The 21,484-nt window shown below is 36.6% G+C and overlaps 1 protein-coding gene across 1 annotated transcript in view; it reads left to right on the top strand.

The window, feature by feature from the left end:
* Positions 1–17,884, top strand: part of CAMKMT (calmodulin-lysine N-methyltransferase) — a 470,195-nt gene extending 452,311 nt beyond the window's left edge. The window contains exon 11 of the mRNA XM_063443912.1: positions 17,403–17,884. Within this exon, the coding sequence (XP_063299982.1) occupies positions 17,403–17,480 (78 nt within the window). The 3' untranslated portion in view covers positions 17,481–17,884. The remainder of the gene's footprint in view (positions 1–17,402) is intronic.
* The last annotated feature ends 3,600 nt before the right edge of the window (positions 17,885–21,484 follow it).

Consider the following 21,484-nt stretch of genomic DNA (forward strand, 5'->3'; position numbering starts at 1 on the left):
CGGCTTACCCTCTGGCTTACCCCCGCAGATAATGTTGTACTATGTATTGGGTTTGTTTGTTGGAATAAGTACTGACCTGTTTTTTATGTTTATTGTTATGCAAAACAACCCATGTTTTGTTTGTCGGTTTTTCTGTATAAGTGTTTTGAAAAAACAATAAAAGAATTTATAATAAAAAAAAAAAAAAAGAATTACTAAAGACTAAAATAACTTCAAGACGAAGGAAATTAATCATTTGATATTGCACAAAAATCTGCATGGATTACAATTTATTTTTATAATTTTACTTTGTGCCCAAATACAGATGTTCATTCTAGAATGTATTTATTTATGGATTTTTGAACCAGTCAGTTCATTATTAGAATAGAATGTTCTAAATAGTATGTACAGTTAGGTCCGGAAATATTCGGACCCTGACACAATTTTCATGATTTTGGGTCTGTACGCCACCACAATGGATTTGAAATGAAACAACCAAGATGCAATTGAAGCGCAGACTTTTAGCTTTAATGGAAGGGGTAAACAAAAAGCTTTCTCCATACTTTTTTCTTCCCATCATTCGGGTAAAGGTTGGTCTTTGTTTCATCTGTTCAAAGATTGCTGTTCCAGAGCTGGGTGAGGTTTTTTTTTTTTTTTAGATGTTTTTTTGTCAAAGTCTAATCTGGCCTTTCTATTCTTAAGGCTTATAAATGGTTTGTACCTTGTGGTAAACCTTCTGTGTTTGCTCTCGTGAAGTCTTCTCTTTATGGTAGACTTTAATAAGGATATGCCTACCTCCTGGATAGTGTTCTTTACTTGTCTTTACCATAGAAAGGAACCAACGATCATCCACCACTGTTGTTGTCCATGGACGTCCAGGCCTTTTTGTGTTGCAGAGCTTCCAAGTGCGTTCTTCTTTTCTCAGAATGTATTAAGCTGTTGATTTGGAAAACATTAGGTTACTGCTTTCTCTGTGATGGATTTTTTTGCAGCCTATGGATGACTTGTTTCACTTGCATTGAGAGCTCACTTGACAGCATGTTGTAGGTTCACAACAACAGCTTCCAAATGTGAATGCCACACTTGGAATCACCTCCAGACCTTTTACCTGCTTAATGAAAAAAAACCAACTATCCTTAGCCCACACCTGTCCATAAAATGGCTTTTGAGTCCATAATCCAATTACTTTTGGTCCCTTGAAAAATTTGTAAACCCTTCCTCCAATTTGGATGTGAATAACCTAAAATTAAAGCTACGAGACTGCTCTTGAAGCCCATATTCACTATTTAACTGTAACTTGAATTTGTTTTGGTAAACAGATGAAATAACAAAACTGTCAGTGTTCCAATATTTCTGGACCTAACTGTATATATATATATATATATATTTTACTATTTTCTTTTTTTTTTTCCTTATTTTATTTCTACAAAAATAAATGGTGGTCCTCAAGCCACCCATATAGGTTACGTGCTAAGTGTAGTTTAGGTTATGGACTAGAGTTTATTGACTAAACATTTAATTGAACCCTGAATTGGAAAAGTCATGCTAAAATAGCTAAGCAATGACTATAACTATAATTGCGGAATCTTTCCAGCTACATTGGTCTACAATGTGTAAGGGGATTTTTAATGCTTTACAATTTACTGTTTAATAAAATAAATTAAAAAAAATACACTGGATGGTAATTATTAATGTTCTTTAGGGTTTTTTTTAATGTTTTCTTAAACAGTAAATAAGAATAGTTGTTTCTCCATATGTCCACATGTTACCTTTACCCCTCATTCACAATAGTGTTCCCTTTTTCCACTGTATGTTGTGCTTGGTGAATTTTCATGGGTTTTTGTGAGTTGAAATTCAGCTGTTTATATAGTAGAAAGCGGACAGTTCAAATACATGTCAGAAATCATTGCTGTGCAAATCGAGCATTTCTATTGGATAAATACAGCATTGATGTAGTATGTTAAATTAGCATCATAATTGGCTCACTCGCTTCCTGGTTTGGTGAGAGCTCACTGCATAACCTACAAATAATATAGATTTGCAACACAAGTATTGGCGTATATCTTCATTTATGTACTTCAATGTGTAGTTTTACCTCTCCACCCCCATGTATAATGCTCTGTACGATTACTTTGAGATAATCAATTAAAAAGGCACTTACATCTGAATGTCAGTTGTTTGTTATAAATCATCACTGTGTTTGCAGGGAAAATCAGTCAAACCACCAAAGGACAAATTGATTTACCAGGAAAGCTAGAAGCTTTCATAAATTTAAAGTTGTGCATTTTTGTAACAATAAAAATTATCTTGATGTTTAGAGGAATTAGTGAGATTAATCCCATTGGTAACCGTAAAAACATGATGCCGACCATACCTTTACAGATGCACGCGACATTTAACTGACAGCCATCTAATAGACTCACACAAAGCATTAAACGCACAAATACCTCTGCTATTGGTTGTCAAGATGCAATAGTTGGGCAGTGAAATTGTGCCACTAAAGAAGCAGTGACAAAGCTTTGTTTCAGTATGAATTTGTTGTCCTTATCCTCTATTGATTGTACAGTGATACCTCGGTTTACAAACAAATCCATTGAAAATAATGCCTCGGTTTACAATTTTTTTTCGGAATACAAAGCATGCTTCCCCAGGATGCATTGCGCCTGGGAGGTCTATAGCGCTGCCCCAGTGCATGCTGGAGCCTGTGGGTAGCACGTGGCGTCGAGTGTGGAGGTGTTGGAGTGGCTTTTGTATCAAGTTTTGGAGCCATTCTGGAAAATTTTTGCAGTGGTTTTGGGACTTTTTGGTGCATTTCTCAAGCTGTGGAAAGGTAGGGAGCTGAGCTTCATCGTTTGCATGCCTTTTACTGTGTGTTCTGCATTATGGGTTGGTTTCCATGCCAGCTAATTTTGACTTTTTTTCTGAACCCTGGAATGGATTAATTGGTTTACAATGCATTCCTATGGCAAACCACATTTCGGTTTACAATTTTTTCGCAATAAGAAAAGTCCCGGAGAAAGCATGAAATTTGTAAACCGAGGTCCCACTGTATATAAAACAACTTGCTCCCTGCTATTAGCAAAATGATGAAAGCTCCCAGTTTATAAAAAAAAAAGTACATGCCTTTAACACTGCCTTTAATTTTTTATTTTTTTAAGTCAAAGAAGTGAAGGTAAGTGATGTTTTAACAAATTAAAGGCCAAAGACTACTTACTGTGAATTTTTTTTCCATGTTTGTTTTTTTTATTGGTTTCAGTAAAAAAAAACATAAGAGCGAAGAAACAATGTGCATCAATAAATCGTTATGGATCAGATCAATCGGAGCAGTCGTTCAATTGAAATAGAAATGATGCAAACAGAAACAAAGAGAAAATACATAGATAGTATGTGCCAGTTGGGTTTGTGGTCTTACTGTGCAGCACCCATGTCATGTCACCCTGACTTTCTCATGCTTTGAGCTTGTGCCCGTCACTCTGTGGGTCGTAGCCTCGTACATTTTATGAGATTCAAGGGTGTCCAGTACCATAAAGAATGTGGGATGGGTAAGGGTTTTGCTATGCAACATTTTGCTGCAACCATTGTGTGTGTTGTAATCTTTCCTGCTGGTCCCTGTAATGTCTCTGAGATCATGTCCAAAAGAACTCAGGATTGAGCACTATGTTGGTGTTAGTTAACTTTTGCAACAATGATTGGATTTTGCGCTGGTACTGTATGAGAGCTGGGCAATACCATAATATATTTGAAATTGTTTCCATGTCTGCGTTACAGTGCCAACAAATGGGAAAGGATGTGAGGTATATGTGTGATAGTCTGTACCATCGCATCAGCAACTTTCAGTGCGTCTCCCACTGGTTGATGCCCCCAGTCACACCGTGAATGTGTGAAATGGCTTTGCACCTCCATTCTGGTGTAAATTATTTTCACTGTTCCCTGTTCCCATTTAAAGGGACACTCCAGGCACCCAGACCACGTCTGCCCATTGGAGTGGTCTGGGTGCCAACTCCCACTACTCCTAACCCTGCAACTGTAATTATTGCAGTTTTTTATAAACTGCAATAATTACCTTGCAGGGTTAACTCCACCTCTAGTGGCTGTCTACTAGACAGCCACTAGAGGTCACTTCCTGATTTCTAGCAAGGATTTTCCTTACTAGAGCATCGCTGGACGTCCTCACGCTGTGTGAGGACCTCCAGCGTCGCTCATTTCCCCATAGGAAAGCATTGAAATTAGTTTTCAATGCTTTCCTATGGGGAGACCTAATGCGCATGCGCGGCATTGCCACGCATGCGCATTAGGTCTGCTCGGCCGGTGGGCGGGATCAGTCTCGGCCACCGGCCGACGGAATCAGAAGGAGGAGCAGCCCGGAGGAGGAGACAGTGACGAGGGACATCGTCGCTGCCTCGGGTAAGTGACTGAAGGGGTTTTCACCCCTTCAGCAACCGGGGATTGGGGGGTGGGAGGGAGAGGGAACCTGCAGTGCCAGGAAAACTGATTGTTTTCCTGGCTCTGCAGTTTCCCTTTAAGCATATATGGTAATTTGGCTGGCATGAAAATATGATTTAGGGATGCATAAATCCATGCCAATGGTTTAGCATACTTTGTCTCACCAAGATACAATTTGTGGAACAAAGTCATCTGGTGCTGGGTTGCTTCAGCATCCAGATGTTTGGATACAATGTTTTTTATTCATGGATAGGTGAACAATTCTTTGTTGGGGAGTAGAAATAATTCAATAAAAATAAGAAAGAGCTGCACCTCTATAGTGTAAATAAGCTTTACCACACACTCTCAGTAAACCATAACAACATTGAAAAGGTGCGCTGTCTCTTTAAGACATGCAAGATATCATAAATATCAGTGTTAAATATAATAAATTACTTGCGCACATACAAACACAGTTTGCACATATTATTTAACACTGATATTTATGATATCTTGCATGTCTTAAAGACACAGTGCACCTTTTCAATGTTGTTATGATAAAAAAACATATTAAACAGAACCAACTAAAGTATTTACATACAAAAATGTCTATGCATTTTCACCGTCAATAGCAAATATCGAACAGCAATGCACACTATGAAAATGCCCTATTTTGGGTGAAACACGTTAGTGTTTTTATGCTGTATTTGGTTTTATTATTTGTTTTCTAATAAAACTAGTTATTTAATGGAATTTGGACCTTCCTAATTTTACCTTTGAAGATTTTATATCGGAGGATCTGCACAGTGATTTCATGGGTGGGGATTATACCACCTACGCCTATTAGGATTGAACAATATCTGACATTGCTCTCCCTTTGTGAGTATACCTCCTTTTTATTATTTTTTTTAATTTATTTTAATAACACAGAGAGCACTTGATTCTGTTTTTATTTGCATTTTATATACCAATGATTTCTGACTGCTACACTGTGGTGCACTGAAAAAGGATACTTCCACAACTGCTAAAGACGCCTCTCAACATATCACTAGAACCATCAACATATCCATAGACGGGGATTGTACCATCCAGGTGCATATATCTGGAGCCGAACACAGGCTCCAGAAAAGTGTAAGTGCATTTTGTTTTATCTAAAATCATCAGTTACCTAAATACTACACTATATACCACTTTCTCCTCTTATTCCCTATAATTGGTCCATCCCTATCCGGAATTGAGGATATTACTGAAGGGATTGTTCCCTGCATTTCCTTTTCTATCCACAACACCTCCAGAAGGAAGAGACTTTGTTTTGGGAAGTTCAAGCTGCCATACGTACAACTAACAAGCACCAGAAATTCTATCCATTTATCTATTTAGTGCCTCTGCATACCTGCTCCAGTGTCCCCGCAGCATTCTTGAAACACTTCTTTGACTGCTGCCACTCCGGTGGTACTCCCCGCGATCTGGAATTGGTGTCCTCAGTAAGAGCTGGGCTCTGCAATTGCACCATGGCAACAAGATGTCAGCTTGTGGATGCCTGCGTGGCATATGTAGCCCACCAGGAAGGGGCAGGGGTGCTGGAGGAGCCTCAACATAATAAAGCTGGCGCCAAATTCTGGCTCCTCCCACAGGCCTTATTATTGCTCTTCTTATAAATAGGCAAGCACTGCACTTGGTCAGTGCTTGGTTGTTCTGTTGCTTGCCCCAGTCTCCTAGAGTCCTTGTTCCTGGTTCCTGATTCTTGTTCCTGATCTTGTCTCTTGTTACTGGCTCCTGATCCTGGTTCTTGTTCCTGGTAACTGATCCTGGTTCCTGATTCCCAATAATCTTCTCGGTTTCTGATCCTTGGCTACGCTTCTTGTCTCTGACCTTTGACCTCTGGCATCCTACTGCCAATTTGTGAATTTCCTGGTTCGGACCTTCAACTTTACTCGCTCTTTTGCTGCCAGCTCTGTCCATCAGACAGCCTGGCTCTGCTTCCTGTCTGCTCCTTTCTGGCTTCATTGCTTCCTCTGTAAATAAATGCCATCATAGATGCAATTCCTTCATAGATCTTCCAGGTTCCCGTATCACTCTCAGGCACATGGGAAAGTCTGCAAAGGGTTACCGTTCCACTGCAACTAATTTCCTCTCCCTGCAAACAAACCAATAGATTGTCACATAGTGTGATAATGGGGAGTAATTGTTAGACAGGTACAATTCATTTCGGTCCGAATGTAAATTCGGACAAATTTAGGCAATTTGGACATTCGGATGCTTCTGAATGTCCGAATTGCCAAATTTCCGAATTGCAGAAGTCCTAAATTGCCGAAGTGCCGAATTTCGGAAGTGCTTTGGATTTAATCCTACCCCTAACCCTTACCCCAACCTTCCTCTAACCCTACTCCAAACCCTACCCTTAACCTTACACCTACCCCTAATCCTACCCCTAACCTAACCCCTAACCCTACCCCTATCCCTAACCCTAGTAGGGGTAGGGTTAAGGGTAGGTGTAGGGTTAAGTGTAAGGTTAGGGGTAGGGTTAGGGTTTAAAGAATTTCCGAAGTCCCGAATTTCGGAAGTGCCGAACCAAACCGAATTGCCAAAGTGCCGAATTGCCAAAGTTCCGAATTTCAGAAGTGCCGAACCAAATTTTTTACCCATGCACATCCCTAGTAATTGTTTGTATGAAACAAAACAGATCAGCCTTGGTGAAAGCACTATGTCATCATCAGATGGGTTAATGTGAGTAGTCTGGGAGTGGTATTTGAACTAATAGTGTTTCTCCTGAGGGTGGGCCTCATAACCTGGATTTGCACTTCTGTGGCCCTAAATGTAACCAAATCATAACTGATGTGGTGTGTTATAACCAGTTAAAATTGCATTGGATAGACGGTGACTAAAGGAGCAACTATGAAAGTATGCATTTATATGCCAACGAGTAATGTCTAAGGTCAGGGGGATATATACGATGTTCCTTATGTATAGTGTAGAGATTTGTTGAAATTGAACTACATGTAACTGAACGTATGATGTTTTAACTAGAATCTAACCCAAATCTTATTAAAGCAGTGTCTCAAGAACCTCTGGTCCTCCAAGACTGGAGGTCACAGTCTGCCATAGTCCGACCTAACAGTAGAAGGGAATTCTGAGCACAAACATCCCGATCCTCTGCTTGTGGGATGTAAAGTGCCCATTGATGTTTTTCTTAAGCTGATGATCCCCTTTGTCTCTACTTTGGTGATAGCTGTAACTCACTTCAGATCCTGTGGTTGCTTGGACAAGTTCCACTCCCTGAGGGCTCTCTCTCCTTCTTCAGGTGTAGCAAGTGTTTTCATCACTCTGTTCCTCGCACCAGGAGTTTAGTGGGGAAACCCCACCGATAGGCCTTATTGTGATATTTGAAGCTTCTTGTAACCAAGGCAAATTCTTTCTGTCTTATTATGGTGTTCATTGGTAGGTCAGTAAATAGTAAAATGCCGCCATATTGGTCTGAAAGTGTCGGCATTCTGCTGGCCACATTTAAGATGGCTTTTTTTGGAAATAGTGCATATGTACTATTATGTGCCTGAAGGCCTTGGGCGAGAGGTGTTTTGGCTTGAGGAGCCAGTGGGCCCTGTCCGTGAGAAGTTGGGGTGCAGCCATCATTGGCAAAATTGCACTGAACAAATCCTGCAGTTAGCAGGGAAGCACCTCTTGACACCCTCTGGGACCCAGCAGAGTCTGATGTTGTTTCTCTGTGATCAGTCCTCCAGATCCACCATTTTGTTCAAGATTGTGGCTTCATCTGCTTCTACCTTGCAGAGCTTCTCCACTCATCGGCCCAATATTCTAGGCTGTAAGTGTGGTTGCCTGGCTCCTCAATCTCCCTGTGCAGATCAGCAGTAATCTCCCAAAAGTCCAGTAGCCAACAGACACACATAAACCTAAATTGCACAGATTTCTCCATCTGAGAAGGACTAGGTAATATATAAATCATGGACCATTGATTGTGTATTTGGCACCTGTGGGCCTTTAAGAATATAAATACTAGTAATTATTATTATTATTGTATAAATACAAGAATCTCTGTAGGTATGCCAACTTGCTTACCTATTGTAGCAAACTGGAAACAGTAAAGTGAACAGGGACCTACCTTTCAGGCACATAGTGCTTAGAGACTTCATAAACCCCATGTTATTTGTTTGGACAGTTCTCATGTGTGATATTCCTGTTAAAAGTTTTGTCTTTCTAATTTGAGAGTGCACCATCTTGCTTCTTGTTATTGTGCCATACAAGACAAATAGCACAATACAACGTTAGCAGCATAATATACCATACAATATTTACAATGTTCAATATGTACAGTCTATTCATTGTATAGCAAGGCTTGCAGCCAATATTGTACATAGAAAGCAATATCTCAGACTAAAGATATTTCACAGATAAAAAAAAAAAAAAGAAGCAAAATAGCTCTTTGACAAAGCAAGAAAGGTTACAAAGAACATTGTGCTTAGAATATCTTCAAAATGCATTTTATTTTATAATAACTTTTGATTAATTCATCAATCGGAACTGAGGGTAACCTTGCTTTATTCAACATGAAAAGCCCTATTAATCTGTTTTTTCCTTCCTTAAATAATGATACATTCTTCTGAAAATAACATATAAAGTAGAGCGATGGTTCATGTAAAGGAAATGCTAAGGTGGTTGCTATAAGGGAGATGAGCCTAGCTATTAGAAAGAGGGTGGCACGAAGCAGAGGTTTTGTTGGGAATGGGTGCACAAAGAAAAGGGGAGGTTCAGGATGAGAAATTACAGGAAATGCAAAAGAATAACATTTTAGCACATCTGAGGGGCAATGAAAACGAAAACCTGAGAAGGTCATCAAAACGCACAAATTAATCACAGATTGATATACTTAGAGCAACTGGACAGGACAGAAGATATATTCAAGACATCAGAAAGACTCTGCAGTAACGAACACGTCTGGTTTCCGCAATTTGGTCTTGTTACTGTAGCCCAATGGACCATGTGAAAAATAGACATTTCTTAAAGCATCAAGGATAGATCCCTTCACCTGTGTTGTCTTTGGTTGATCATAAAATGAAGTTTACCTCCAAGTTGTAATTGTAAGAGTCTGTCTGTCCATATTAGCTTCAAACTGCAAATGCGTGTGATATCCTACATGTAAGCATTTAATTGAAGTCACTATTTCATACCGTACATATAATTTATATTTGATCTAGGATGCCCTCAACTCAATCTGATTAATTCAATTACACTCTTAACAATGGTCTGTTCTGTGTTTTACATGAAACAGAGACATAAATGGTTTTCATATCAGATTTACATATCTAGTGACTAGTAACTTAACAAATCTATTAATTAGTTTCTCTGCAGTTCCAGAAGATAATAAGCATTGAAATTTGCTAATCTTGTATTATTGTGCTCTACATAGAAACATTTTGAGCACACTGAAAAGTGTAAACCTCTATTTAATAGTTCCATCTCTTCAATTTATCAGCAAAAATCAGCACGGTTTTATGAAGCACAGGTCATGTCAAACTAACTTGATTGCGTTCTACGAAGAAGTAAGTAGAAGTATAGATCAGGGTGTTGCAGTGGATGTGATCTATTTGGATTTTGCCAAGGCATTTGATACAGTTCCACACAAAAGATTAGTGTTCAAACTCAAGGAAATCGGTCTCGATGAAAATGCTTGTTCTTGGGTAGAACATTGGCTTAAAAACAGAATACAAAGAGTTGTCGTTAATGGTAAATTTTCAAGCTGGACAGAGGTGGCAAGTGGTGTCCCTCAGGGGTCTGTTCTGGGACCCCTTCTATTTAACATTTTTATAAATGATCTTGAAGACAGCATTGAAAGTCATGTTTCAGTGTTTGCAGATGACACAAAACTTTGTAAAATAATACAATGTGAGCAAGATATTACTTTGCTGCAGAAGGATTTAGATAGACTGGAGGACTGGGCACTCAAATGGCAGATGAAATTTAATGTTGAAAAATGCAAAGTTATGCACTTCGGCGTAAAGAATACACAAGCAACGTATACCCTTAATGGAAGCGAATTAGGGATAACAACACACGAAAAGGACTTGGGAATTGTTATAGACAACAAACTATGCAACAATGTGCAATGTCAATCAGCAGTGGCCAAGGCCAGTAAGGTATTGTCATGCATGAAAAAGGGCATTCATTCTCGGGACGAGAATATCATTTTGCCTCTCTATAAATCACTGGTAAGACCACATATTGAATATGCTGTGCAATTTTGGGCACCTGTTCTAAAGAAGGATATCATGGCACTAGAAAAAGTGCAGAGGCGGGCTACAAAATTAATAAAAGGAATGGAACATATCAGCTATGAAGAAAGGTTAACAAATTTAAACCTATTTAGTTTAGAAAAACGTCGCCTGAGAGGGGATATGATAACATTATACAAATATATTCGGGGCCAATACAAACCATTGTGTGAAAATCTATTCACAAACCGGACTTTACATAGGACACGAGGCCATGCGTTTAGACTGGAAGAAAGAAGATTTCGTCTAAGGCAAAGGAAAGGTTTTTTTACTGTAAGAACAATCAGGATGTGGAATTCTCTGCCTGAAGAAGTGGTTTTATCAGAGTCCATACAGATGTTCAAACAGCTACTAGATGCATACTTGCAAAGACAGAATATTCAAGGATATAATCTTTCAATGTAGGGTAATAACTGCTTGATTCAAGGATAAATCTGACTGCCATTCTGGGGTCAATAAGGAATTTTTTGTCCTAGCTTGTTGCAAAATTGTGCTTCAAACTGTTTTTTTTTTTTTTTTTTTCTCTTTTGGATCAACAGCAAAAAACAGGTGTGAGGAAGGCTGAACTTGATGGACGCAAGTCTCTTTTCAGCTATCTAACTATGTAACTATGTAATTTAATTTGGGTTAAGTACAAGTTTTATTAATGTGTAAAGATTTTTTTTTTTTTTTTTTTACATTACCCTTATTCAAGCTAGGTTTTTGTATTGCAGTTTGTATACATGGTATTTGTAAGGCTTCTGCAATTTCCATCTCACAGAACATGTATAATATAAATTGTTGCTAAGATAAAGAACATATTGTTCGATGCGCGAATGTAGTGGTGAGCAGGAAACTGCATGGTGACTCTAATTTACAATTGTTTGATTTTTTTCAATAACAAAATATATATTTTCTAGCCATGTCTGAACTTTATCATCTGATAAAATGTAGAAAAATATTAAAGAACAACTCGCACACACAAAAAAATTACAATTTTACATTTCACAAATCACCTATCTTAGCAAACACATATGGGGATTCAGTTACACCATATGGCCATATTGTGTTAAACCCACCACTTCGTCACAATACCATAATGTCAGGGGGTCCTGCACTAATTTTAAGATGGTCACCTCCATGGGGCACCTCTAGTAGAGGTATGGGGTGCTCAGACCTATAGGAACCTGGTCTAGAGTTTCTGGAGTCTCTGGAAGAAGTTTAAGCAGTGAGATGTAAAAGAAATCCTCTTTATATTAATTTTACAGATATACATTTTAACTTTGAATTTGACCTTATGATCTACACCCATGACTGAATTTCTGAATATGTTTGGACTAGTAACATCATTCATAACATTGGCAGACTGAACAGTAGGTGGAGCCCTAACATTTATATTTATATTTACTGCTACATGCACTCTCTGGTAGAAATAGTTCTCAGTGTTAACATTTCAACACATTGGCCCACTTTTAATACTTTGCACCTTTTGTTTAACAGCACAACACGTAGATAAATTATGTAACAGTAAGTCCATTTACTAAATTCAATACATCCCACTAAAGGATGGGTACCTAATCTGTAAGTGAACATAACTTTTCTTAGTAATTGTCCAATACCTCTTGTACCAAATTCTAGCTACAAGGTAATTGGTAGTTTAACTGGTATTTTGTAGTTTTTATTGAATGCCAAAACAAGTGCAGTACATTTAATATTTTTTGCTTTTAAATAGAGTCCATCTTTTTAGTTAAGCGCAAGAACATGCTAGTAGTGAGAGACGCCTGAAGGGAAATTTAAAGGGACACTATAGTCCCCAAAACACCTTTATCTTAATGAAGCGTTTTTTGTGTATAGATCATGCCTCTGAAGTCCCATGTCTCAATTCACTGCCATTAAGGAGTTAAGTCCCTTTTGATAGACTTGATAAAGTCTTCTAGCAAGACGAAAAGCGTAGACTTCCTCATTCATCACTCTCAAAGTTCCAGCACTTATTATTGTGACCTTGATTACGGCAACGTCACGGACTCTTCCGAAAACCTACCAATTTATTTTCAACATCAGGCGGGTGGATCGGCGTGCTCCCCTACCTGGCTTTTGGCGCTGCGAACAGGGTAAGTCCCTGTGGTTTACTCCCAGAGCTTTTTCAGGCTTGGCTTGGGAACATACTCAGTATACCCCTCGCTCTGCCATATTAGCCGGGAGGGTTTTAGAGCTCCATATCCCCCTTTCCCCCCCTGTTGATGATTGCATGAATTCACTTTTATTTTTTTTAGAATTTTGTCTTATTCAGGGATTTTTTATTTTTATTTTTATTACTTACTTGGCACTTTTACTTTTTACTTTTATTACTTACCTCACTGGAGCCCCATGGACATTTTCCCTGGAACCTGTATATCTTAGACATCGCTTATTGTTGTTGTATTTTGACAAATTCAAAGTCCATTAAAATTGTATGTCACATATTATTTTTTACCTACAGCTGAGCTGGGTGTTGTATTTTACTGATTTCCTAGTTGTATGTTTCAATTTTATTCTGTAACTACCTAGGAGTTACACTGTATCTTTTGGTTGTACAGTTTAGTTGATTCAACTGTTCTTTTATGTGCAGACATATAATCAGACAATAATAGACACGGTGGTTGATATATATTTATTTTATTCTGTTATTTAAAAGTGATGTATTTCTGTAGTTGAGATTATTAGATCTCTTTATGCTGGAACTAATCTGGAGTTTTTTGGAGCGCTCAAACACGCATATTTTTCCTTTGTTTCAGAAACCACTAAGTCGCTCGTTTGTGTTGTGAAGCAGCCCTTTTATATAAAGCTATATTACAAATTTATATTCCTATTCGTTCAGATTCAGTTACCGATCATTTGGTTAAGTCACTTTTGTTTGTGTCCATGCAGCTCTAGCCACACCTCCTATTAGTGCTATTAACCGTGCAGGAGACAAGAAATTCAAAATTACACAAAATTTGCAATAAGGGAAGTGTAAATATTAGATTTCATTTTACAGGAAGTGTTTAGGAACACTGTGCAAGTCACATGTAGGGAGGCGTGACTAGGGCTGCATAAACAAAGTGATAGAACTCCCAAATGGCAGAGAATTGAACAATGAAACTACAGGGGCATGATCTATACATTGAAACTGCTTAAAGTTAAGTTGTTTTGGTGACTGTGTAGTGTCCATTTGAATTTAGTGCTCTGGCTGAGAAATAACAACAAAACTGTACTGTTTATGCTTCTTTTATGTCTCTTCTGAATAGTGCTATGGGTTTGGTTTCCCATAACTGCTTCATTAAGCAAACATGTTAGTGGTAGACGTGACAAAGTTAAGGATAGAACAACAGATTCAAGGATCTAATGTCAGATCAATCATCTGTTTAGATGTTATCAAACAGACTTGGTAGAAGTTTGCTAAGGATACCAGTGACTACACAGGAACAGACAATGAGCTAATCTATTTAAAGTTGTGTTTATGTCTTGACTAGTCTCACCAACAAAGTGCCTTTGATATCTAAAAACATGTAACATATTCACTCTTAATGTTTTACTAAGTAGAATGTAAGGGCAAGATAGCAGAGGATTTGGAGGGGTGGGCAAAGACGGGGTTTGAGAGTCTGAATCCTCCCTGAAAGAGCTAACAATCTAGAAGAAGGGTGTAATACCAGAGGTATAAGTACTTTTAAGGAAGATCCCCAGAAAATATAGTTTACTCAATACTCTGAAAATGTTTGAGAATTTAGATCTATTATTAGAGAGGGGGACGACGACAAAACTCCTTGCAATCACTTATTGCATCTAGAACTTCAACATTGTGGTGAACTGCATGAAAGATACTAGCAGCTCCCATATTGCAACGAGTGATACAAGGACTCAATAAAACGTTTAAATAATCAGTGAGCAGGAGTTGGTGGTGATCCAGTAGATGAATTTAATGTCCTCCAGTGACCCCGTATGTTCGCAAAGGTAAAAGTCAGATCTTAAAGAATACACCTGAAATATGTCTTTCATTTACTAATAAGAAAAGAAAATGAAAGCTGCTTAAAAGAAAAGGAGTAGGTTTATTGGTTTTTCGTACCATAGCAGTAAATGTGCCCTATTTATTATTTTGAATTATTCTTGAATAAAATCAACCTAGTTGTGTTTAGTTCTTCGTCTTACAATTTTTAACATTGCTTATTTCTTGTTTTATAATTCAAAGCCGTAGTATAAGCAAAGATGCGGTTCCAAACTTTATTTCTTGTTTAATATTTATAGAATTACCTATGCAAGAAATACGGAACAAGTGCAAGACTCCTTATTCTCGGCATCGTGGTCAATAATTTCATTCATTTCAAAGCAGGGAACGTGTTTTGTGCAACATTGTTGTGTAAATTATAACTCCCGGTCCCTCGTTTGCTAGGAGCTTTTGTTAGATTTCAAATTCACGCTGATAAGTACAACTCAATATTTCTGCCTTGTTGGCAGGACTGGATTTTCCGTCTGTATATATCCTTCAAGCTTCATCTTCCCGAGGATGATTTTTGCTCCCAAAATAAGAAAAGGCGTTTCCCTTCGGGCTACATGTTATCCTCTTATCCCTACTGTTTTGGAATAGAGCGTAACCAGCTGGAGAACCGTAAGGAGCCTGATAATGCAGCTATTTTCTGCTGTCCCGTCTTAATCTTGTTACACAAATGGTCATGAAGAGATTCATGAATTTTAATTTTGCCCTCTGCATTAGCACCTCATGTCACTCATACACAGCTGTATTCTACGCGGACTTGTTCACCCCTCCTCCTACAACAGGGGAAAAAATTAGTTACAATCTTGGCAGTAAAGCAAGTTTAAAAAAAAAAAATCCACAGATTTAGGCAGCCACCCATGAAGCTGATTAACAGGCAATGATCAGGAGTAAAAGCTTTACCTCTTAAACTTTTCACCTCTCATTGTTAGCTGTGAAATTTTATTTCCGTTTAAAAGCAAGTCTGTAATCAAAACTGTACCATGCTACACTATATGCCACTGTTTTTATTAAAATGTACTCCATCACGCTACCTCCTCCTCTAGGAACCAAGCTGTTTTTAAGGTATGTTAACATTTACGTTTTTTTATTGTAATAATTTGACAGCACTGTTTTCTATTAGAAGTTTTAGCCTAAACTATTAACTTAAAATAAAGTATGTCGTGATGCATAATTTTCTTGGTAAAATAAAGGACACAAAAAAAAAAAAAAAAAAACGTTAACTCTTTTCGTCTCAAGAATAAAAAGTAAAGGGTTTTGTTTTATTTAATTCTATGGTGACAATGCGTTAACTGGCAATAAAATAAATTGAATTTTGAACACTTTACTCTAAGCAAAATAACAATCTTGTTATCGTCACTTATCTACTGATATGATATAGTATTGGATATTTTACTGATATATTAGCAATACAGCGAATTGTTTAAAATGATGATTTAAAAGGATCAAGTATGTAAATCCCACTCCTGCCTTTGCTTATAACCAAGATTGCATTAGCATCCTTCATCTTATTGTGAAATATGTTAAATTGTTTAGTGTAGAATCCATTTTTCTTTTGTTCAGTCCTTGTCAACCTTTTTTTTTTTTTCTTGTAACAAATTGGAAAATTGTTTTCTTTTCAAAGCATTTTGTGTTATTACGGTGAACAAACCTGTTCCTTTTCACAGACATGAAACAATGAGATGTTTTCAATTAGGCACGCATGTTTTCTGTAAAGCAGTCTATTTAATTCAGGTCTTCACAAAGTTGTCTTCTGACAAGGCAGATCACCCATGGTAGGCGCTATGTGGTCTGCACCTAGCTTTTTTTTTTTTCTTCTTTATCTACTATTATGCTACGTTAATATTGAGAAGTCTTTTTGTGCTGTATACTGCGTGTCACTCATTTCTAATTGAGAATATCAGACCCTCTAGTTTTTCATTTCTATGTGTAGAGTATTTGAGCTAAATATAATCAGTGCTCATTGTGATTTTATTCAAAAATAGAAAAATCTACATTTGGATTGCGTATATACTTATGTGTTGGGGGCAGACACCCTAAAGTCTACAAGATATCATAATGCTATTAGATCACCTGTAGTTTTGCTTTGAATAGCATCTGTCATGTGACCCGCTTTTTTTATTCTTCCACTAGCAATTCGACACTTTTATTGAAGGGATTCTTAATCGCTGACCATTATATGAATGGATTTATTTTCTGTATCTAGGCTCATGTGAGCTGAATCATCTGTTACACCAAAGATTTACACCTGCCTTCAAAACTCATTTGTATTGAATATACAGAGTATTAAAATCAAGGTTAAAAATTACATTGATGCTCACGTACCTTTTATACAACTAAACTATTCTTCTCCCAGCAGATTATTTGATAGATAAGTGTCAAAAGCACATTTCCTGAGACTCATAAATAGAAGAAGAAAACATATCCTCCTAGTCAACATTGTAATTCCGTGTGTTAACCCGTTCTCTGCTGGATTGACCTATGTTGCAAGTTCTATTACAGCCAAAAGAAGAATCATTCAAATATACTTCCAAATTCTGTTTATGTAGCCATCACTGCACAATTAAAAGAGCAAACTGGTGACATTTCCAGTGTCAGTCTACATTTATTAATAATATAGTATTTTTTTTTGGGGGGGGGGGGGGGGGGAGGGGGTTAATTCAAATTGTACGCATGAGTAAATGTGATTGAATATTTTTCCAAGTAATTTATATATTCCATTTTTTTTTCAGCTTAAAGAAGAAAACAGTGATGTTTATGATGAAAATATCCACTATCCAATCCTTATTATTCTCACCAAGATGAGATAAAGAAGGTCCTCTATGAAAACCCAAAATGTACACTTCAATAATATGATTTGCCCACTTAAACCAACACATTTTATATTTACCAAAAAAATGTTTGTTTAAAAAGAACTGTCAGTTTTGCATTTTCTTTTAAAACGTTTTAATTACTGTATTGTTTTTGGTATTTTCTGTATCTCTAAGAACCTTATAATCATGTAATCTGAAAGTTCCTTGTTATCTTTGCATTTTTTGTACAAACATAGCTACATAACACGATACAAATGTAGGAATTCAGATGAACCACAATTGTATTTTAACATATACATTTTATTAGGTTGACTTAACTTACATTTTTACTTAATCATAATTTGTTTGTGCCAAGGTAGATGAAAAATATTCTTTGCTAATTTATTTTTTATTTTTGTGTTTTTTTTTTCTTTTTTTCTAAGGGTATAAGAAATCACTATATCAGACAAAAACCCTTATGAACTGACCATTTGTCCTCTGGACACAAAAGCTCACCCGGCCCCCTCCTGCTCCTCCTCCTCAATTATGTGCGATTAGTCTCAGTGTGTTGAGTCAAGAAGGGGGAGTGCACTGACTGCTTATTATCTGTTTAGGTACAAGAAGAGCACATTTATGGCCTTAACTATGGATGAAAAGTGAGCTCTAATCAGATGCCAAATGTTCTTCTGAAAACCTCACTAAAACATCAAGTTTTTTTATGGAAATAACAAATGATGTATTAGGTATATTAATTTGGAATAATGTATTATAAATGCAAAATAATCTATATAATTTTAGTGCCATGTTTATACCCCACACTATACATGTTCAGCAATATGGAATAGGATGTTGCGTGAAATAAAAAAATAAAAAAAAAGATAATAGTAATTATAAAATTATAATGGCTGTTTAAAATACAATGCTGGGTTTGGGATATTAATACTTTAGAATATTAGGTCGTATGTACCATTCCTTTGATTTAATAGATTTAGATTTTTAATTTTCGAATAGAAATGTACTTTTTTTTTTTTTTTTTTAACTAAATATGCTTATTAAGGTACAATATTTTTCTTGTTAAGAGTGTAGCATATCTCCAGTCCTGAAATTAGGTTCAAATATCCAGAAAAATGTAAAACAAAAAAGGCTCGATGACTTCATATAGTGAGACAATAAGGTCCAGATGAAATTTTGGCAGTGTACGAGACAGTGACTCATGACCAAATATAATACCATCATCAGAGTTTTTTTTACACCTTTCTGTTGAGTTGCTTAAGATTAAAGTCTGTGGTTTGCACATGATTTATGACTAAGCATAGTGGCACTTGTTGCTACTGATCTGATAAAAAAAAACAGATCACTGTGTTTGCATAAAACATTATTTATTCATTATGTATATACATTTGAACTCCCTAAATATGTCATGTTCACAAGAAAAGGACTTAATTCCTCATGATGCTTACAATCTAAACTAAGTGACCTTGCTACCTAAATAATGTATTTCTTGTTTCTGTTGCAACTTTTAAAAAACAGTTTAAAAAAAAAAAAAAGAGTAAAATTTTTCTGGATTTCTGTGAAATATTTAAAATCTAGATATCTGCTTACAAATGTATCTATTGTTTTCAAAATGTTTTTGGTAATTTCATTCACAAATACACGATGGTGAGCATGTCTGTCAATCTCAACATAGAGTGGTGGTGTTTTTTTATATTTATTTCTTATACTTTTTTTTTTTTTTTTAATTTACATATATTGATGCAAACATTGCATATACCCCAAAATGCATTGTTTTTTTTTTATTTTTATTTTTTAATGTAATTTTCTGGACAAACTAAATAAGTTTTTTTTTTTTTATGTAATCCAGATGCAAAATAATGTTTATACCATTTATATATCCAGCAGCACTTTTTTTTTTATACTTCTACATGGAATTGTAAAGTGCTTTTGTGCTCTGGTTTGTGTTTATTATATAAAAAATATATACAAAATAATAATAATGCAAATTTATTATTATATATGGTAAATTGGTTTCCCTACTCATTTTCTAACAATAATTACCAGTATGCAAATTGTAGGTTATTCTGTAATGAGACGTTAAACATGAAAAGGTTACAAGGCATTGAATCCATGTAAACATCCATTTTCAATTAGTAGATTCAATGTTAACATTCTAAATTGTGGATAGGTATTCAATGCGTTTCTGAATTACTCAGAAAGTGTTATTACAACCACCATAAATATGTGACATTCAAATAAAAAAAATTCAGCTTAATGCCGTTGTCACAAATACACTGCTTGTTATTTGCTTATTTTGATAACCATTGGGCAAAAATGACTCCACTTTTATACATTGGCTCCTGCAAACTATATTGTCTTTAGCTGTAGTTACGTTAGATGTAGTGTAACCAGTGGTAAACATTTAAACTGGCATCTTTATCATGTATTACATTGCATTAACATTTCTATTTATTAAAGGGACACTATAGTCACCAAAATAACTTTATCTTAATGAAGCAGTTTTGGTATATAGAACACACCCCTGCAGTCTCGTTACTCAATTCTCTGTCATTTAGAAGTTAAATCACTTTGTTTATGCAGCCCTAGTCACTCCTTACCTGCATGTGACTTACATAGCCTTCCTGTAAAGAGTCATCTAATATTTACACTTGCTTTATTACAAATTCTGTTTAATTTAGAATTTCTTATCTCCCGTTCTTTTAATAGCTTGCTAGACCCTGCAGGAGACTCCTGTGTGTGATTAAAGTTAAATTTGCAGAGCATGAGATAAAAACGTTTATAGTAAGTTTCATCTGATTGAATGTGAAACCATATTTTTCATGTAGGTGGTCAGTCACCACCAGGGCAGGTCTGGCTAAGGCTGCATTAACAGAAACAAAAATGGCAGAGAATTGAACAGTGAAACTTCAGAGACATGATCTATATAACAAAACTGCTTCATTAATCTAAAGTTGTTCTGGTGACTATAGTGTCCCTTTAAGACAAAGATAAAAATGGGCCTGTAAATCAACATACTTTCAAGCTTACACCAGTACAGAAAAATAGGTTTTGGGTTAGAAGAATTATTGTAATTTATTTTACTGTTATAAGAATTACAGGGAGTGCAGAATTATTAGGCAAGTTGTATTTTTGAGGATTAATTTTATTATTGAACAACAACCATGTTCTCAATGAACCCAAAAAACTCATTAATATCAAAGCTGAATATTTTTGGAAGTAGTTTTTATTTTTTAGTTTGTTTTTAGTTATAGCTATTTTAGGGGGATATCTGTGTGTGTAGGTGACTATTACTGTGCATAATTATTAGGCAACTTAACAAAAAACAAATATATACCCATTTCAATTATTTATTTTTACCAGTGAAACCAATATAACATCTCAACATTCACAAATATACATTTCTGACATTCAAAAACATAACAAAAACAAATCAGTGACCAATATAGCCACCTTTCTTTGCAAGGACACTCAAAAGCCTGCCATCCGTGGATTCTGTCAGTGTTTTGATCTGTTCACCATCAACATTGCGTGCAGCAGCAACCACAGCCTCCCAGACACTGTTCAGAGAGGTGTACTGTTTTCCCTCCTTGTAAATCTCACATTTGATGATGGACCACAGGTTCTCAATGGGGTTCAGATCAGGTGAACAAGGAGGCCATGTCATTAGATTTTCTTCTTTTATACCCTTTCTTGCCAGCCACGCTGTGGAGTACTTGGACGCGTGTGATGGAGCATTGTCCTGCATGAAAATCATGTTTTTCTTGAAGGATGCAGACTTCTTCCTGTACCACTGCTTGAAGAAGGTGTCTTCCAGAAACTGGCAGTAGGACTGGGAGTTGAGCTTGACACCATCCTCAACCCGAAAAGGCCCCACAAGCTCATCTTTGATGATACCAGCCCAAACCAGTACTCCACCTCCACCTTGCTGGCGTCTGAGTCGGACTGGAGCTCTCTGCCCTTTACCAATCCAGCCACGGGCCCATCCATCTGGCCCATCAAGACTCACT

This window comes from Pelobates fuscus, chromosome 2 (genome assembly GCF_036172605.1).
Source record: "Pelobates fuscus isolate aPelFus1 chromosome 2, aPelFus1.pri, whole genome shotgun sequence".
Lineage (NCBI taxonomy): Eukaryota > Metazoa > Chordata > Amphibia > Anura > Pelobatidae > Pelobates > Pelobates fuscus.